Below are 12,631 nucleotides of genomic sequence, written 5' to 3' on the forward strand. Positions count from 1 at the left end.
TGTGTGTGCGTATTTCCTGCACAGGTATGTGCTCGCAGTTACCTGAATGCCTGGCACCTCGCTGGTGCTCAGTGAATGTGGGTTGATTCACTCACTCATTATTGTCAGTCATCCAAACTGCTGGGATTGAGAGTGTTTAAAGGGCTTCTGCAATGGTTATTTTATCTCCCCTTGAAAGGTGGTCAGGGCAGGAAGAATTCTCCCCATTTTGCACATGAAGAAGGTGGGACCTGAAGCACTGGGTCACAAACTCTGTACTTTGGTGTAATCCTTGGAGCAGTTAAAAGAATTTGTGATACATGAGTCACAAGAGATTCGGTTTTTAATGGTATGGGATTCTGTCTGGGAGTGAGTGACACGTGTGTGTGTGTGTGTGTGTGTGTGTATTTAGATCAGCAGGCATTTCCTATGTTCAGCAAAGTTTAAGAATTGCTGGCCTGTGTCAGTGCTTTGCAAACATTAACGGGCAGATACATCACCCGGGATCTACGTAAAATGTAGATTCTGAGTCCGCAGGTCTGGGGAGAGACCTAAGAGTCTGCATTTCTAACCAGACCCCCGCCCTCCGGCTGAGGCTGGAGCTGCGGGTCCACAGACTACACTTTCCATAGCAGCGCCTGGAGATGAGGGAAATTCTAAGCCAGATGCAGAGAAGAGAGAGCGCGAAGCGTGCAGGGAAAAAGGCAGGGGTGTACTGTGGCCGAAATATCAGGTACAAAGATAGACGTATTGTGCCGTGAACTTGAAAGTGACGTCGTGATCGGATGGGCTCGCCCCAGTCCCCTCTTTCTTCTCAATTTAGCAGATATGTCTCTTCGTGATGGTGCAACCCATTGGATTCCCCAGACCTCTACTTGGAGATAAGTGATAATCACTCACTTTGCAATCCGTGCTACTTCTTTTGTCGAGCGCTTATGAAATCAAGATGGAATGTCTTTGTTTTTACTGTCTACACTATAAGCTCTTTCAGGGTGGGGCTGTTTTTCAATTCATCACTCTGTCCTGTGTTTACCACAGTGTCTGCCATGTCCTAGATGTGGAGACTCCCAGGATGTCACATGGCTTAGCCCTTGAGTCCCAGACATCAAGACCGGCAGCCTAGAATTGTAATTAACAGTACTGCCCCAGCAGGTGGAGAATTCTGGGTGCCAGTACTAGCTTTCCTACTTACTACCTTAACCAAAGTTTTCTCATCTGTAAAATGGGGGTAATAACAGTTGCCACTGCTCATGGTGCAGATAAAACGACATGATACACACCAAGCATTTAGCACAGTACCTGCGCATGGGAAGAAGCTGATAAACAGTTGCTGAAAATCAACACATCAAGAAAGGGATGCGTGGTATCCTTAATGTGTTCTTTGTGTTTGGCTTTTTAGTCAGGTCTCATAAGGACACGAAAAAATGAATTCCTCATCTCGCCATTACCTCAGCTCCTGGCCCAGGAACACAACTACAGCTCCCCTGCAGGCCACCATCCTCACGTGCTATACAAAAGGACGGCCGAGGAGAAGGTCCAGCGTTGCCATGGCTACCTGAGCTCCAGCGGGAACTCTGCTGGTCACCCCCCAAGTCGCACTCCCCACACATCCTGGAGTCCAGAAAGAAAACATCACCATGGAAGGTTGCAAAAGCAGCATTTTTGTGGACGACGCAAGAAATGTATGTAAGGAAACTTTTTCTTGTTCTGTTCCTCTCTGGGCCCTCGACAGGTTTCCCCAAGCGCCATCGGGTGTGCTGACTTCGCAGGTTAAAATTGGGCTACACTAAGCCCCCACTGAAATTAATCTTGGAGATGAACCAGAAATCATCCCTGTCAGACAAAAACTGGGTGATCATGTTTTCTAAGTTAAACTGGAAAGATTTATGTTCCTCTTTTAACATCTTTTACTTTTTAGTCGAAGGTCCCAATATTATTTTAGTTTCTGTACCCGTGAGAAAAGGACCCAGTCTTCCAAATGATGAAGGAAATCAGAGGTGAATTCCCAGGTGCGGCTGGGTGTTCCTTTTGAGGATTTGAGAGAAAGACTTCCCAGTTAACAAGATTACTGGCACCTGATTGGAGGTGGCGATGAAACACAAGGACCCTTGGACTTGGTTTGTGACCCGGGCCCAACCGTCTGCATTTTTCAGACCAGCAGTGTCCAATAGAAATATAACACCTGCCCCAAATGTAATTTTACATTTTTTAAAATGCCACATTAAAAAATGTTTAAATGGATAATTAATATTAATAATATATTTAACACAATATATACAAAATATCTCAACATGTCATCAATATAACTAATGAAAACAAATTAAAATGAAGTATTTTATATTCTTTTTTCATATTCAGTTTTGGAAATCTATTTATTTAACACTTCGAGAACAATTTCAAATCAGACAATAAATTCTCACCAGAAATACTTAATCTGTATCTCGATTTCATAAAATTTAAAGTTCAAGTTTAAAAGTAGACTTACATAGTCAGACTGTTCCAAATATGCTTAAGGTTTTCAATAGCTGAAACAAATATTACTTTTTAAGTGTAAAATAAAATTCATAAAAATGAAATAAAATTAAAAATTTGGTTCCTTCAGTGGCACCAGCCCCATTTCAAAGTCTCAGGAGCCATGAGCAGCACGTGACTAGCCAGTTGGACAGAGAAGCCAGGTGATATCCACGGAGAAGAGGAAGTGGTATCCCTGCCATGCTGATCGGGAGCAAAATGCAAGACACTTTCTACCATTTTAATTGGTTTTGGGGATTTGGGTGTAACTGAAATATCCTTTTTAAAGAACATCTGTTTGGCATGAATTTATAATAGTAGTGGTATTAATTAATGATAGTAATGATATTTATAGTGGCAATGATATGTCTTTGATATGAGATGTAAAAGCTAATCTTTAGAGCAGCCTTATGGTTGGATATTATACTCTTTTCATTGATGAGGAAATTGAAACTCAGAGTCATTTATCAAAATGGCCTACTTGAGGTTTTAAATCTAACTCTCAATGATTTGATTTTTTAATTTCTCTCTGGGGAACATTGACTTCACTATAATGACTATACCAGTTGTTAAAGTATTAAAATATATCTCTATTAGTAGTACATACTGTCCTGAGCTTTTCAAATGCGTTTTCCTTCCCAGCAACCCTTGGATCTGTCACAGTCCATTAACTAAAGGGGTCGTGCTTAATTCAACAGGTACTTCCGGGTCTCTGCTCAGAGACTGTGGCCAATATCCATGCCTGCACCTTATCTATTACAAAGTATTAATTTTAAATATCACTTCTGACTATGCTGTCTCCCCAGCAACTAAATTAATATCAGATCAAAGAGCTCTTATTGACCACTTATTTTGTGCTACATCAAAGTTTGTGTTGATGAAACAAGAACATGGGCAGTGTTCTACAGGATACATATTTCTAAATTTTACTTAGAAAATAATATACAAAGTGTGATAATGAATTCAGAAGCAAAGGATAATGTCTTGTTTCTGCAGTTTCTTAGCAATAAAATAAAATGAGCATTTCCTTCCCACAATACTGATTTTTCTTGACCCGCTCTTCCAACTAGAATTGTAGCTTGTTTTCTTTGACTCTTTAGAAGAACATTTTTGAGTTACTGAATCCATTTGTCTGTCCATCCATCCATCCATCCATCCCTCCCTCCATCCAACCTTCTTTTGAAAGAATCTCTCTTGACCATAAATTAGGTCCATAGCCCCAGAACAGGTACCAGTGGCATCATTTATCAGGAGACGAGTGAAGTGTTGGTTACATGGTCTCTCTCCTCCCCTTGTTTAGATTTCTGTCTGTCTCCCCTGGATGATCTCTGCTGATAGCCCTCCAAATGCTCTTATGTTCCTTGTAGATGCCCCCAAGCCTCCCACAGAGGATACCTATCTCATGTTTGATGAATACGGGAGCGCAGGGCGGCCCAGAAGATCAGCTGGAAAGTCACAAAAAGGCCTAAACGTGGAAACCCTTGTGGTAGCAGATAAGAAAATGGTGGAAAAGCATGGCAAGGCCAATGTCACCACGTACATTCTCACAGTCATGAACATGGTAAGGGAGACTGTCAGGACCCCAACCCCCTGTCTCTCTAAGATAGCTAAAAATCATGGAATTCCCTCGCATGGGTTGAATAGCAGGTGTAGCCACATGATTTTATTGAAAAAAATTAAATTTGGAGGGAATTGGCTTCATACATACATGTATTTGGTAAAATCAAAACATACATGCTTATATGTATGTCTGATCTCCCCTGGCAGTTTTGGAAATTTTCAAATTTTGTTTCTTTTACTTGTTTGATTTCAATTTGTTCCAACAGGTTTCCAGCCTCTTTAAAGATGGGACCATTGGAAGTGATATAAACATTGTTGTAGTCAGCCTCATTCTTCTGGAACAAGAACCTGTAAGTGCCAAACTTCATTTACTTCGTCATTCATCCTGCCATTCAGGATACACTTATTGAACACCTACTGTGTGCCAACCCATGTCATTGTCATTAGAAATTCAAATTTGAAAATTTCAAATTACCCTCAAGGAAAGTACAATCTAATAGGGTTGTGCATTTAAATACTAAAACATCACAAAATAATGATTTATATATAAACATACAAAATATATATGCAATATATATTTTTCAGTATACAGTGATATCCAATATGATTATATGTGCATATATAATATGAATACAAAAGTAAAATATAGATACTATGTTATATAAATATTATGGAAGCTTCACAAGGAAAGTGCATTTGGTAAGAGATTTAAAAGTTAGCTGGATTTTGCAAGTTGGAGATGCTGGATAGGTACAAAGGGTATTTTGAAAATACACTGAAAATAAGTCATCTGAAAATTCTGGTGGTAAACCTACGGTCTCCCAAAACCAACCACCTTAGGTACTACAGAAACTAAACAAGGAATATTTAACTGCCCTTGACTTGCTTACAGTGAGGTGCAAGACAGAACGTATAATAAAGTGTTAAGTTGCATGGCACCTACTGCTTTGTAGTGTTTTGATGTTGAAACTGTATTTTCTGAGGTGGGGATTACCAATACAACTATTTTTAAGTCCCCTGAGGCTTTTCCTCTCCATCTGTAACTCCAGTAATGAATGGACAAAACAGAGAGTCAGAGACCAGACAAAAAATGAACCTAACTGCCCAGGTCTATAGTGCTACAGAGGTTAACAACGTATCCAATTATTCTTAGAGTTTTGGAAGGGCAGAAAAGGTGTGTGTTGTTTGGGAGACCCTTCTGTCTAACTTACTACTCACACTTTGCTCAAGGACTCAAAGTCAGCAACGTCCTAATTCACTGATAATTAAAGATTTTGCCTAAAACCCCTCAATTCGACCCAAGTCAGTAGTTCTGAGAAAACATTTTGATTAAAATTATTTGAAGACTAGGTCCTTTCTTACTCTTTAGGATATTGTGGCTAATTGTTTCTTCATCCATTCATTGAGCTTTCATTTTATCGATTGATGGATTGTAACCTATGATGTGCCGAGCCCTTGGCTGGAAATTTTGACATAGGGGTAAATAAGCTATGGTCAGTACCGTCCTCATGCTTTGTTGAAGAAGCCATGGAGCTTTATCCCCATTAATTAATCATTATGTTCTAAAAGTAATAACAGTTCTATAAAGATGGTACCAGCATGAGATGAACAAAGGTGTTTCTAACTGATGCCAGTTTATTTGTTGTAGAAACACAGTTGGTCATAAAGCACACTACTGAAACTCTGTAGTAACTATCAATACTGTGAGCATTTACCCAAAATATTTTTAGTTTTTTTTTTTTAACACCAGCCTTAGCTCAAATGTTTTCCACTGCTGACCCTTCCCCCAGAAACAAGGTGCTTCTGTGTTTGCCTGTACCAATGGAATGATGCAACATTCTCATCTCCGTGACAAGTTCACACTTTAATTTGTGTGGGTTTCCCATAGGGAGGATTATTGATCAACCATCATGCAGACCAATCTCTGAATAGTTTTTGTCAGTGGCAGTCTGCCCTCATTGGAAAGAATGGCAAGAGGCATGACCACGCCATCCTACTCACGGGATTTGATATCTGTTCCTGGAAGAACGAACCATGTGATACTCTAGGTATGATATGAGCAAATGCTTCATGCTCACCCATGTTAGCTAAAAACACAGTCTGGAAACTTTCTCTTGAGTGGGTAGCCCTTAGGATCCTTAATAAGGAGACTTAATCTGCAAATTGTGGAGTATCTTCATTGTACCCACTGCCGAATATTGTTCTTTTTAACTGAACTCAGTGTGGAATGGGGACCCCTTTACTTTATTCCTGTTGTGTTTTTCTTTATTAAACCTTTTGATGATCCTTCAGGCATGAGATAAATTGTCATTTAACTACACACGTTGTAGGTTATTCCATAAGCATCTTGACTGCAGAACTGGATAGCTGAAAAGAACTTGACTGGTCTCCGTGGCATTCAACTATGCCCCTAGATAGCACACTTCTTTTAGAAAGTTACTTGAACTTTGCAGGACTCAGCTCTTCCATATTTGTACAAGACAGTGAATAAGGACTCTATCTTTCACATCTATATTATATTTTCTAGTACAGTCTGTTGCACACAGTAGGAATTCAACAATTTTTTAAAATGAATTGATACTCATCTAGATCGGGGTGGGCAAATGTTTTCTGCAAAGGGCAAGACAGTAAATATGTTAGGCTTTGCGTGTGTCATACAAGCTCTGTTGAAACTACTCACTTCAGCTCTATTAGTAAAAAAGACAGTATGTAAACAAGTGAGCATGGCTGCATTCCAGTAAAACTTCCTTTACTGAAACAGGCAGTGGGAGCCATATTTTTCAGACACAACTGATAGTCCAGATGGATGGTAAAAATGTGGGGGTACTGAGAAAAATTTACATGATTTACTCCCATTTTTTCCTCAAAATATATTTTTCCTTGAAGTGCTTTATAATCATTCATAATATATTAAAGATAAAAGTAGATTAGACTTTTATGGGCTTCCCTGGTGGCACAGTGGTTAAGGATCCACCTGCCAACGCAAGGGACACGGGTTCGAACCCTGGTCTGGGAAGATCCCACATGCCGCGGAGCAATGAAGCCCATGCGCCACAACTACTGAGCCTGTGCTCTAGAGCCCATGAGCCACGACAACTGAGCCAGGGAGCCACAACTACTGAAGCCCGAGTGCCTAGAACCCATGCTCCACAACAAGAGAAGCCACTGCAATGAGAAGCCCGCGCACCACAACAAAGAGTAGCCTTCACTCACCACAACTAGAGAAAGCCTGCACACAGTAACGAAGACCCAATGCAGTCAAAAATAAACTCAAAATGGATTAAAGACCTAAATGTAAGGCCAGGCACTCTCAAACTCTTAGAGGAAAACATAGGCAGAACATTTTTTGACATAAATCACAGCAAGATCCTTTTGGACCCACCTCCTAGAGAAATGGAAATAAAAACAAAGATAAACAAATGGGACCTAATGAAACTTAAAAGCTTCTGCACAGCAAAGGAAACCATAAACAAGACAAAAAGACAACCCTCAGAATGGGAGAAAATATTTGCAAATGAAGCAACTGACAAAGGATTAATCTCCAAAATTTACGAGCAGCTCATGCAGCTCAATATCAAAAAAACAAACAACCCAATCCAAAAATGGGCAGAAGACTTAAATAGGCATTTCTCCAAAGAAGATATACAGATTGCCAACAAACACATGAAAGGATGCTCAACATCACTAATCATTAGAGAAATGCAAATCAAACCTACAATGAGGTATCACCTCACACCAGTCAGAATGGCTATCATCAAAAAATCTAGAAACAATAAATGCTGGAGAGGGTGTGGAGAAGAGCGAACCCTCTTGCACTGTTGGTGGGAATGTAAATTGATACAGCGACTATGGAGAACAGTATGGAGGTTCCTTAAAAAACTAAAAATAGAACTACCATACGACCCAGCAATCCCACTACTGGGCATATACCCTGAGAAAACCAGAATTCAAAGAGTCATGTACCAAAATGTTCATTGCAGCTCTATTTACAATAGCCAGGACATGGAAGCAACCTAAATGTCCATCGACAGATGAATGGATAAAGAAGATGTGGCACATATATACAGCGGAATATTACTCAGCCACAAAAAGAAACGAAATTGAGTTATTTGTAGTGAGGTGGATGGACCTAGAATCTGTCATACAGAGTGAAGTAAGTCAGAAAGAGAAAAACAAATACCGTATGCTAACACATATATATGGAATCTAAGAAAAAAAAAAAGGTCATCATGAAGAACCTAGGGGCAAGACAGGAATAAAGACACAGACCTACTAGAGAATGGACTTGAGGATATGGGGAGGGGGAAGGGTAAGCTGTGACAAAGTGAGAGAGTGACATGGACATATATACACTACCAAATGTAAAATAGATAGTTAGTGGGAAGCAGCCGCATAGCACAGGGAGATCATCTCGGTGGTTTGTGACCACCTAGAGGGGTGGGATAGGGAGGGTGGGAGGGAGGGAGGGAAGAGATATGGGAACATATGTATATGTATAACTGATTCACTTTGTTATAAAGCAGAAACTAACACACCATTGTAAAGCAATTATACTACAATAAAGATGTTTAAAAAATTCTCTGTAATGCCTGTATTATATCCTATAAAATAAGTTTATTTTAATAGTTCACCATTAATCACAGTCTTCAAAACACGATGCATGACTGAGAATCAACCGTTTGGGGTATTGTTCCATAGGTTGGGTTTTTATGATGGGGGTGGTATACATTCAGTCATATTCTGAGCTTGGAATTTGCAAAGTGACATTTGATAGCCCAGTGCATTGTTGCTATTTTGAAGAGGGATTCTGACAAGAAGTAGTTTTATTAGTCAGAGACCAAAATATACAGAAAGGCTTGGAGAAACAAGTACAGTTATGTTAGGACATAACCCTAACAACTGGTCTATAAGTCACTTATTTAAAGCAGCATGTCCTAATGCAAAGAACATGGGTGTTGACTTTGAATATGTCTGCACTTAAATCCTGAGTCTAGAATTTATGACTGTGAGATCTTGCGCAAATTAATTCACCTTTCTGAGCCTCAGTTTCTAATATATAATTATACACACGTAGATGTATACGAGGCATATAGGGACAGTGTATGGTATTTAACTGCCATTCATTTAGCGTTGATGATGATGGTGCCATCCACGATGTTTGCCTCTACATTAGGTTTACCAGATGACCTCACTTACATCATGGCAGCAAGGTGGATGCAGTCAATTCACAAGCATATATTTCATACTCTTGGGTACATATCCTTGTTCTACTAGTTATGAAGACCCACACTTGGGAAGAAAGACATTCAACACTATAATGTAGTTCAAGATAAACTCGAGAACAGGCTGGAATGATTTTATAACTGCTCTTGGAAGGAGGTAGTTTTGGGGAAGAGGAACATTTATCACATTATAATGAATAGGAGAAAAATAAAGTTAATCTGCTAACACTCTTTAGGCCTTTCCATGTTACCTGCTTTAGAAAAAAATGAGGATACGTCTCTTAGAAAATATACCTTGTTTTCTCTTAGAAAATACACCTTGAGCTTTGATGCTGATACTACCGTTAAGTGACTATTTTACATTGGATTAGCTATCATTTTAGCAATTGTTCTGACCCAAATAATGAGCTTAGATCAGGCATATAAATATCCTGTGACTTGCTATCCTTCCTATATATAAAATGGGAATTACAATACTCATACTGCCTTCATACAGTTGTTAGGAGGGTCAGTTAATGACAATATCTTTTAAAAGCAAGAGAGTATTAAGTCCTACTCTTATCTATTTAGAGAGGGCAGAGAGGCGTATACCTTTAGTGTTTTTCTACCAAAAAAAGAAAATACATTAATCCTTTGAACTAAAACTGTGCAGAACATTTTGAGGGCATCAGAAATGATCAGGTATCTGTGTGTGTTCCTTTTGAATTTGGGTTTGAAATTGCTCTTTCAACAGGGTTTGCCCCCATCAGTGGCATGTGCAGTAAGTACCGAAGTTGTACCATCAATGAGGACACGGGACTTGGCCTGGCCTTCACCATCGCTCACGAGTCAGGGCACAAGTAAGCGACCCCTTGATATACCACTTTCTATGAAAACCAGTTGGGTGATTCATTGGCGTTCCTCTAATGATTATTATTGAACTGGGTAGAATAAATAGGATAAATCTTGTATAAAGCTTAGAATAGTACCTGACTAGAAGAAGGGCTCAATCAAAGGCCAGTCATTGTTGAGGCTTTTGTTAAAGAACATTTGATAGCGTCTCAGTGTTACATTGTGTGCATAAATGGCCTGCGAGTTATCTAATGGATCCTCTGGTCATTTAGGCATGTGTTTATTTTCTTCCAAGTTTTGCGGCAGTAAAGCTACTTTTAGTTCATTATACTACAGAAATAATCATGGGGACATGTCAATTCCTAGAATGTAATGACATGTTAATTGTTTAAAAACTTGTGTGTATGCTGGATATTCTTTTCCTCGGTGTCATTGCATGTCCTTAATATTCTTTTAATTTAATTCTTTTGTGAGAATAGGGTTAGAAAGGAGGAATAAGAAATCTAAGAGTAATGAGATGAATGTATTTTATGAAGCATATAACCTGGTAAACATACAGTTCTACAGAGAATTTTCAAACATTATTTAAGCAGTAGCATCTATATTGGAATAAGCATACTGCTTCACAAAATGACTGTTTCAGAGGGTGTATGAGTTTAGGAGTGTATGTGTGTGTGTCTTGTATTCAGCATTTATATTGAATGCTCGTTTTCAGAGCATTAGTTAATTTCTGACTTAAAAATAAAAGCAAACATGATCTATTTCGCAACTATAATTTATATTTTGGTATTTTGGTATTAGTGTGTCTTGTGAGCTATTTATTATCTTCAGAAAATTTGAATCTTGACCATTGCTGTTATCCAACAGTCACCCAGCATTTTATATCTATGCACAACTGCTTTCATAGCAAGATATGAATGAACCAATTTTATTGGAACAGTGGTGCAAAAATGCCCATTAGGCACAAGGTCCCTTTGATAAGTGCAGAAAATAAAATATCTAAATTTGTTTCACCAGCATGAGGTCCACATGAACCAGTCTCTCATCTTTAAAAAAGTATTGGCCTTTAAGGACTTCCCTGGTGGCACAGTGGTTGGTAATCCACCTGCCAATGCAGGGGACACGGGTTCGATCCCTGGTCCGGGAAGATCCCACGTGCCGCGGAGCAACTAAGCCCATGTGTCACAACTACTGAGCTTGCGCTCTAGAGTCCGCGAGCCACAACTACTGAGCCCACGTGCCACAACTCCCGAAACCCACGCACCTAGAGCCCATGCTCCACAACAAGAGAAGCCCGCACACCACAACAAAGAGTAGCACTCACTCGCCACAACTAGAGAAAGCCTGCGCACAGTAACGAAGACCCAATGCGGTCAAAAATAAATAAATTAAAAATAAATAAATTTAAAAAAAAAACGTATTGGCCTTTAAAAAATGTAATCATCTTTGGTCGTGAGTTAAAGTTACCAAAATCAAAATCCAACACGTTAGTAAGGAAAACCAAAGACATTCTCCAGGTGGGGTGAGGAGAGTCCAGAGGTAGGAGGAAGAACAGATATAGTGGAAAGTACATAGTCAAATTCTAAGTAACCTGGCCTAACAGACTTAAATTGTGAAACAGACAATTCATGAGATTTTGACAGGACTTTTGACATGTGCTAAAGAAAACGCATGTTATCTTCTAAAAGGGTGTTCAATCAAAGTAAATTAGAAAATTAAGAAATTTCAAGTTCAAAATTCAATTCAAACTTGGTTTTCTTTTGTCTGTAAAACTACAGTGAAATGCTGATTTAATGACCTTCTCCTCTTAGAGTAATGGCTTTGATCTCTCCCCATCTTATCCCCATCTCTGTGATTCTTACCCTTTCCTGTGGTGCTTTACATGTAAATTTCCTTCTGCTTTTAACTTTCACAAATATATTTAGAAAGAGTGTCTCCCAAACAAACCCCCTTAGTTTCCTGGTTAGGTACAACGATGAACTGAACTGGGCAAAGTGGAGGATGGGAAAATGCTTTCCCCGAGTGTGTTTTGAGGTTAATTAATACCTATGTGTGAATCCGTCACCTCTAAAGCCCTGGGGTACTCACTGATAGGACCACAGTATACCGCCATCTTGCCATTCCTTGCCTGATAAATTGGGAGGAATGATGGGAAAATAGCTAGTTTGCAGACATGGGTCACAATAGGATCATATCTATGGTTATAACATGGTTGTTTATTTGGAATAGGCTACCTTCGAAGGATGGCTATATTGATAAATTATTATATCAAAGTAGCATGCTTATTTCCACAGAAATCCTACCTGCCTCTTAAAAAATATGTTCTTAAGAGACACATTTTACTCCTCTAAATAATTAGGCTAAGAACAATCTAAATCAATGATAAATTGGTATCCCTCCATTCTCTACCTCCAGAGAAAAGTCAGAAAAAGCTTTTTTGGGTACTGAATTTTTTGGAGTTGACCTAAGAAGCTTATTTCCCCATCCCCTTCCAGTTTAATATGGCCTGAAGTAAGCTCTGTCTTTGT

At 39.2% G+C, this 12,631-nt stretch overlaps 1 protein-coding gene across 1 annotated transcript in view; it reads left to right on the forward strand.

Moving 5' to 3' along the window:
• Nucleotides 1-1,523: 1,523 nt before the first annotated feature.
• Nucleotides 1,524-12,631, forward strand: part of ADAMTS18 (ADAM metallopeptidase with thrombospondin type 1 motif 18) — an 83,665-nt gene continuing 72,557 nt past the window's right edge. The window contains exons 1-5 of the mRNA XM_082608087.1: nt 1,524-1,665; nt 3,858-4,051; nt 4,317-4,400; nt 5,939-6,098; nt 10,006-10,111. Coding sequence (XP_082464213.1) covers nt 1,617-1,665; nt 3,858-4,051; nt 4,317-4,400; nt 5,939-6,098; nt 10,006-10,111 — 593 coding nt within the window. The 5' untranslated portion in view covers nt 1,524-1,616. The remainder of the gene's footprint in view (nt 1,666-3,857; nt 4,052-4,316; nt 4,401-5,938; nt 6,099-10,005; nt 10,112-12,631) is intronic.

Source organism: Mesoplodon mirus (genome assembly GCF_964341445.2).
Source record: "Mesoplodon mirus genome assembly, chromosome: 19".
Classification (NCBI taxonomy): domain Eukaryota; kingdom Metazoa; phylum Chordata; class Mammalia; order Artiodactyla; family Ziphiidae; genus Mesoplodon; species Mesoplodon mirus.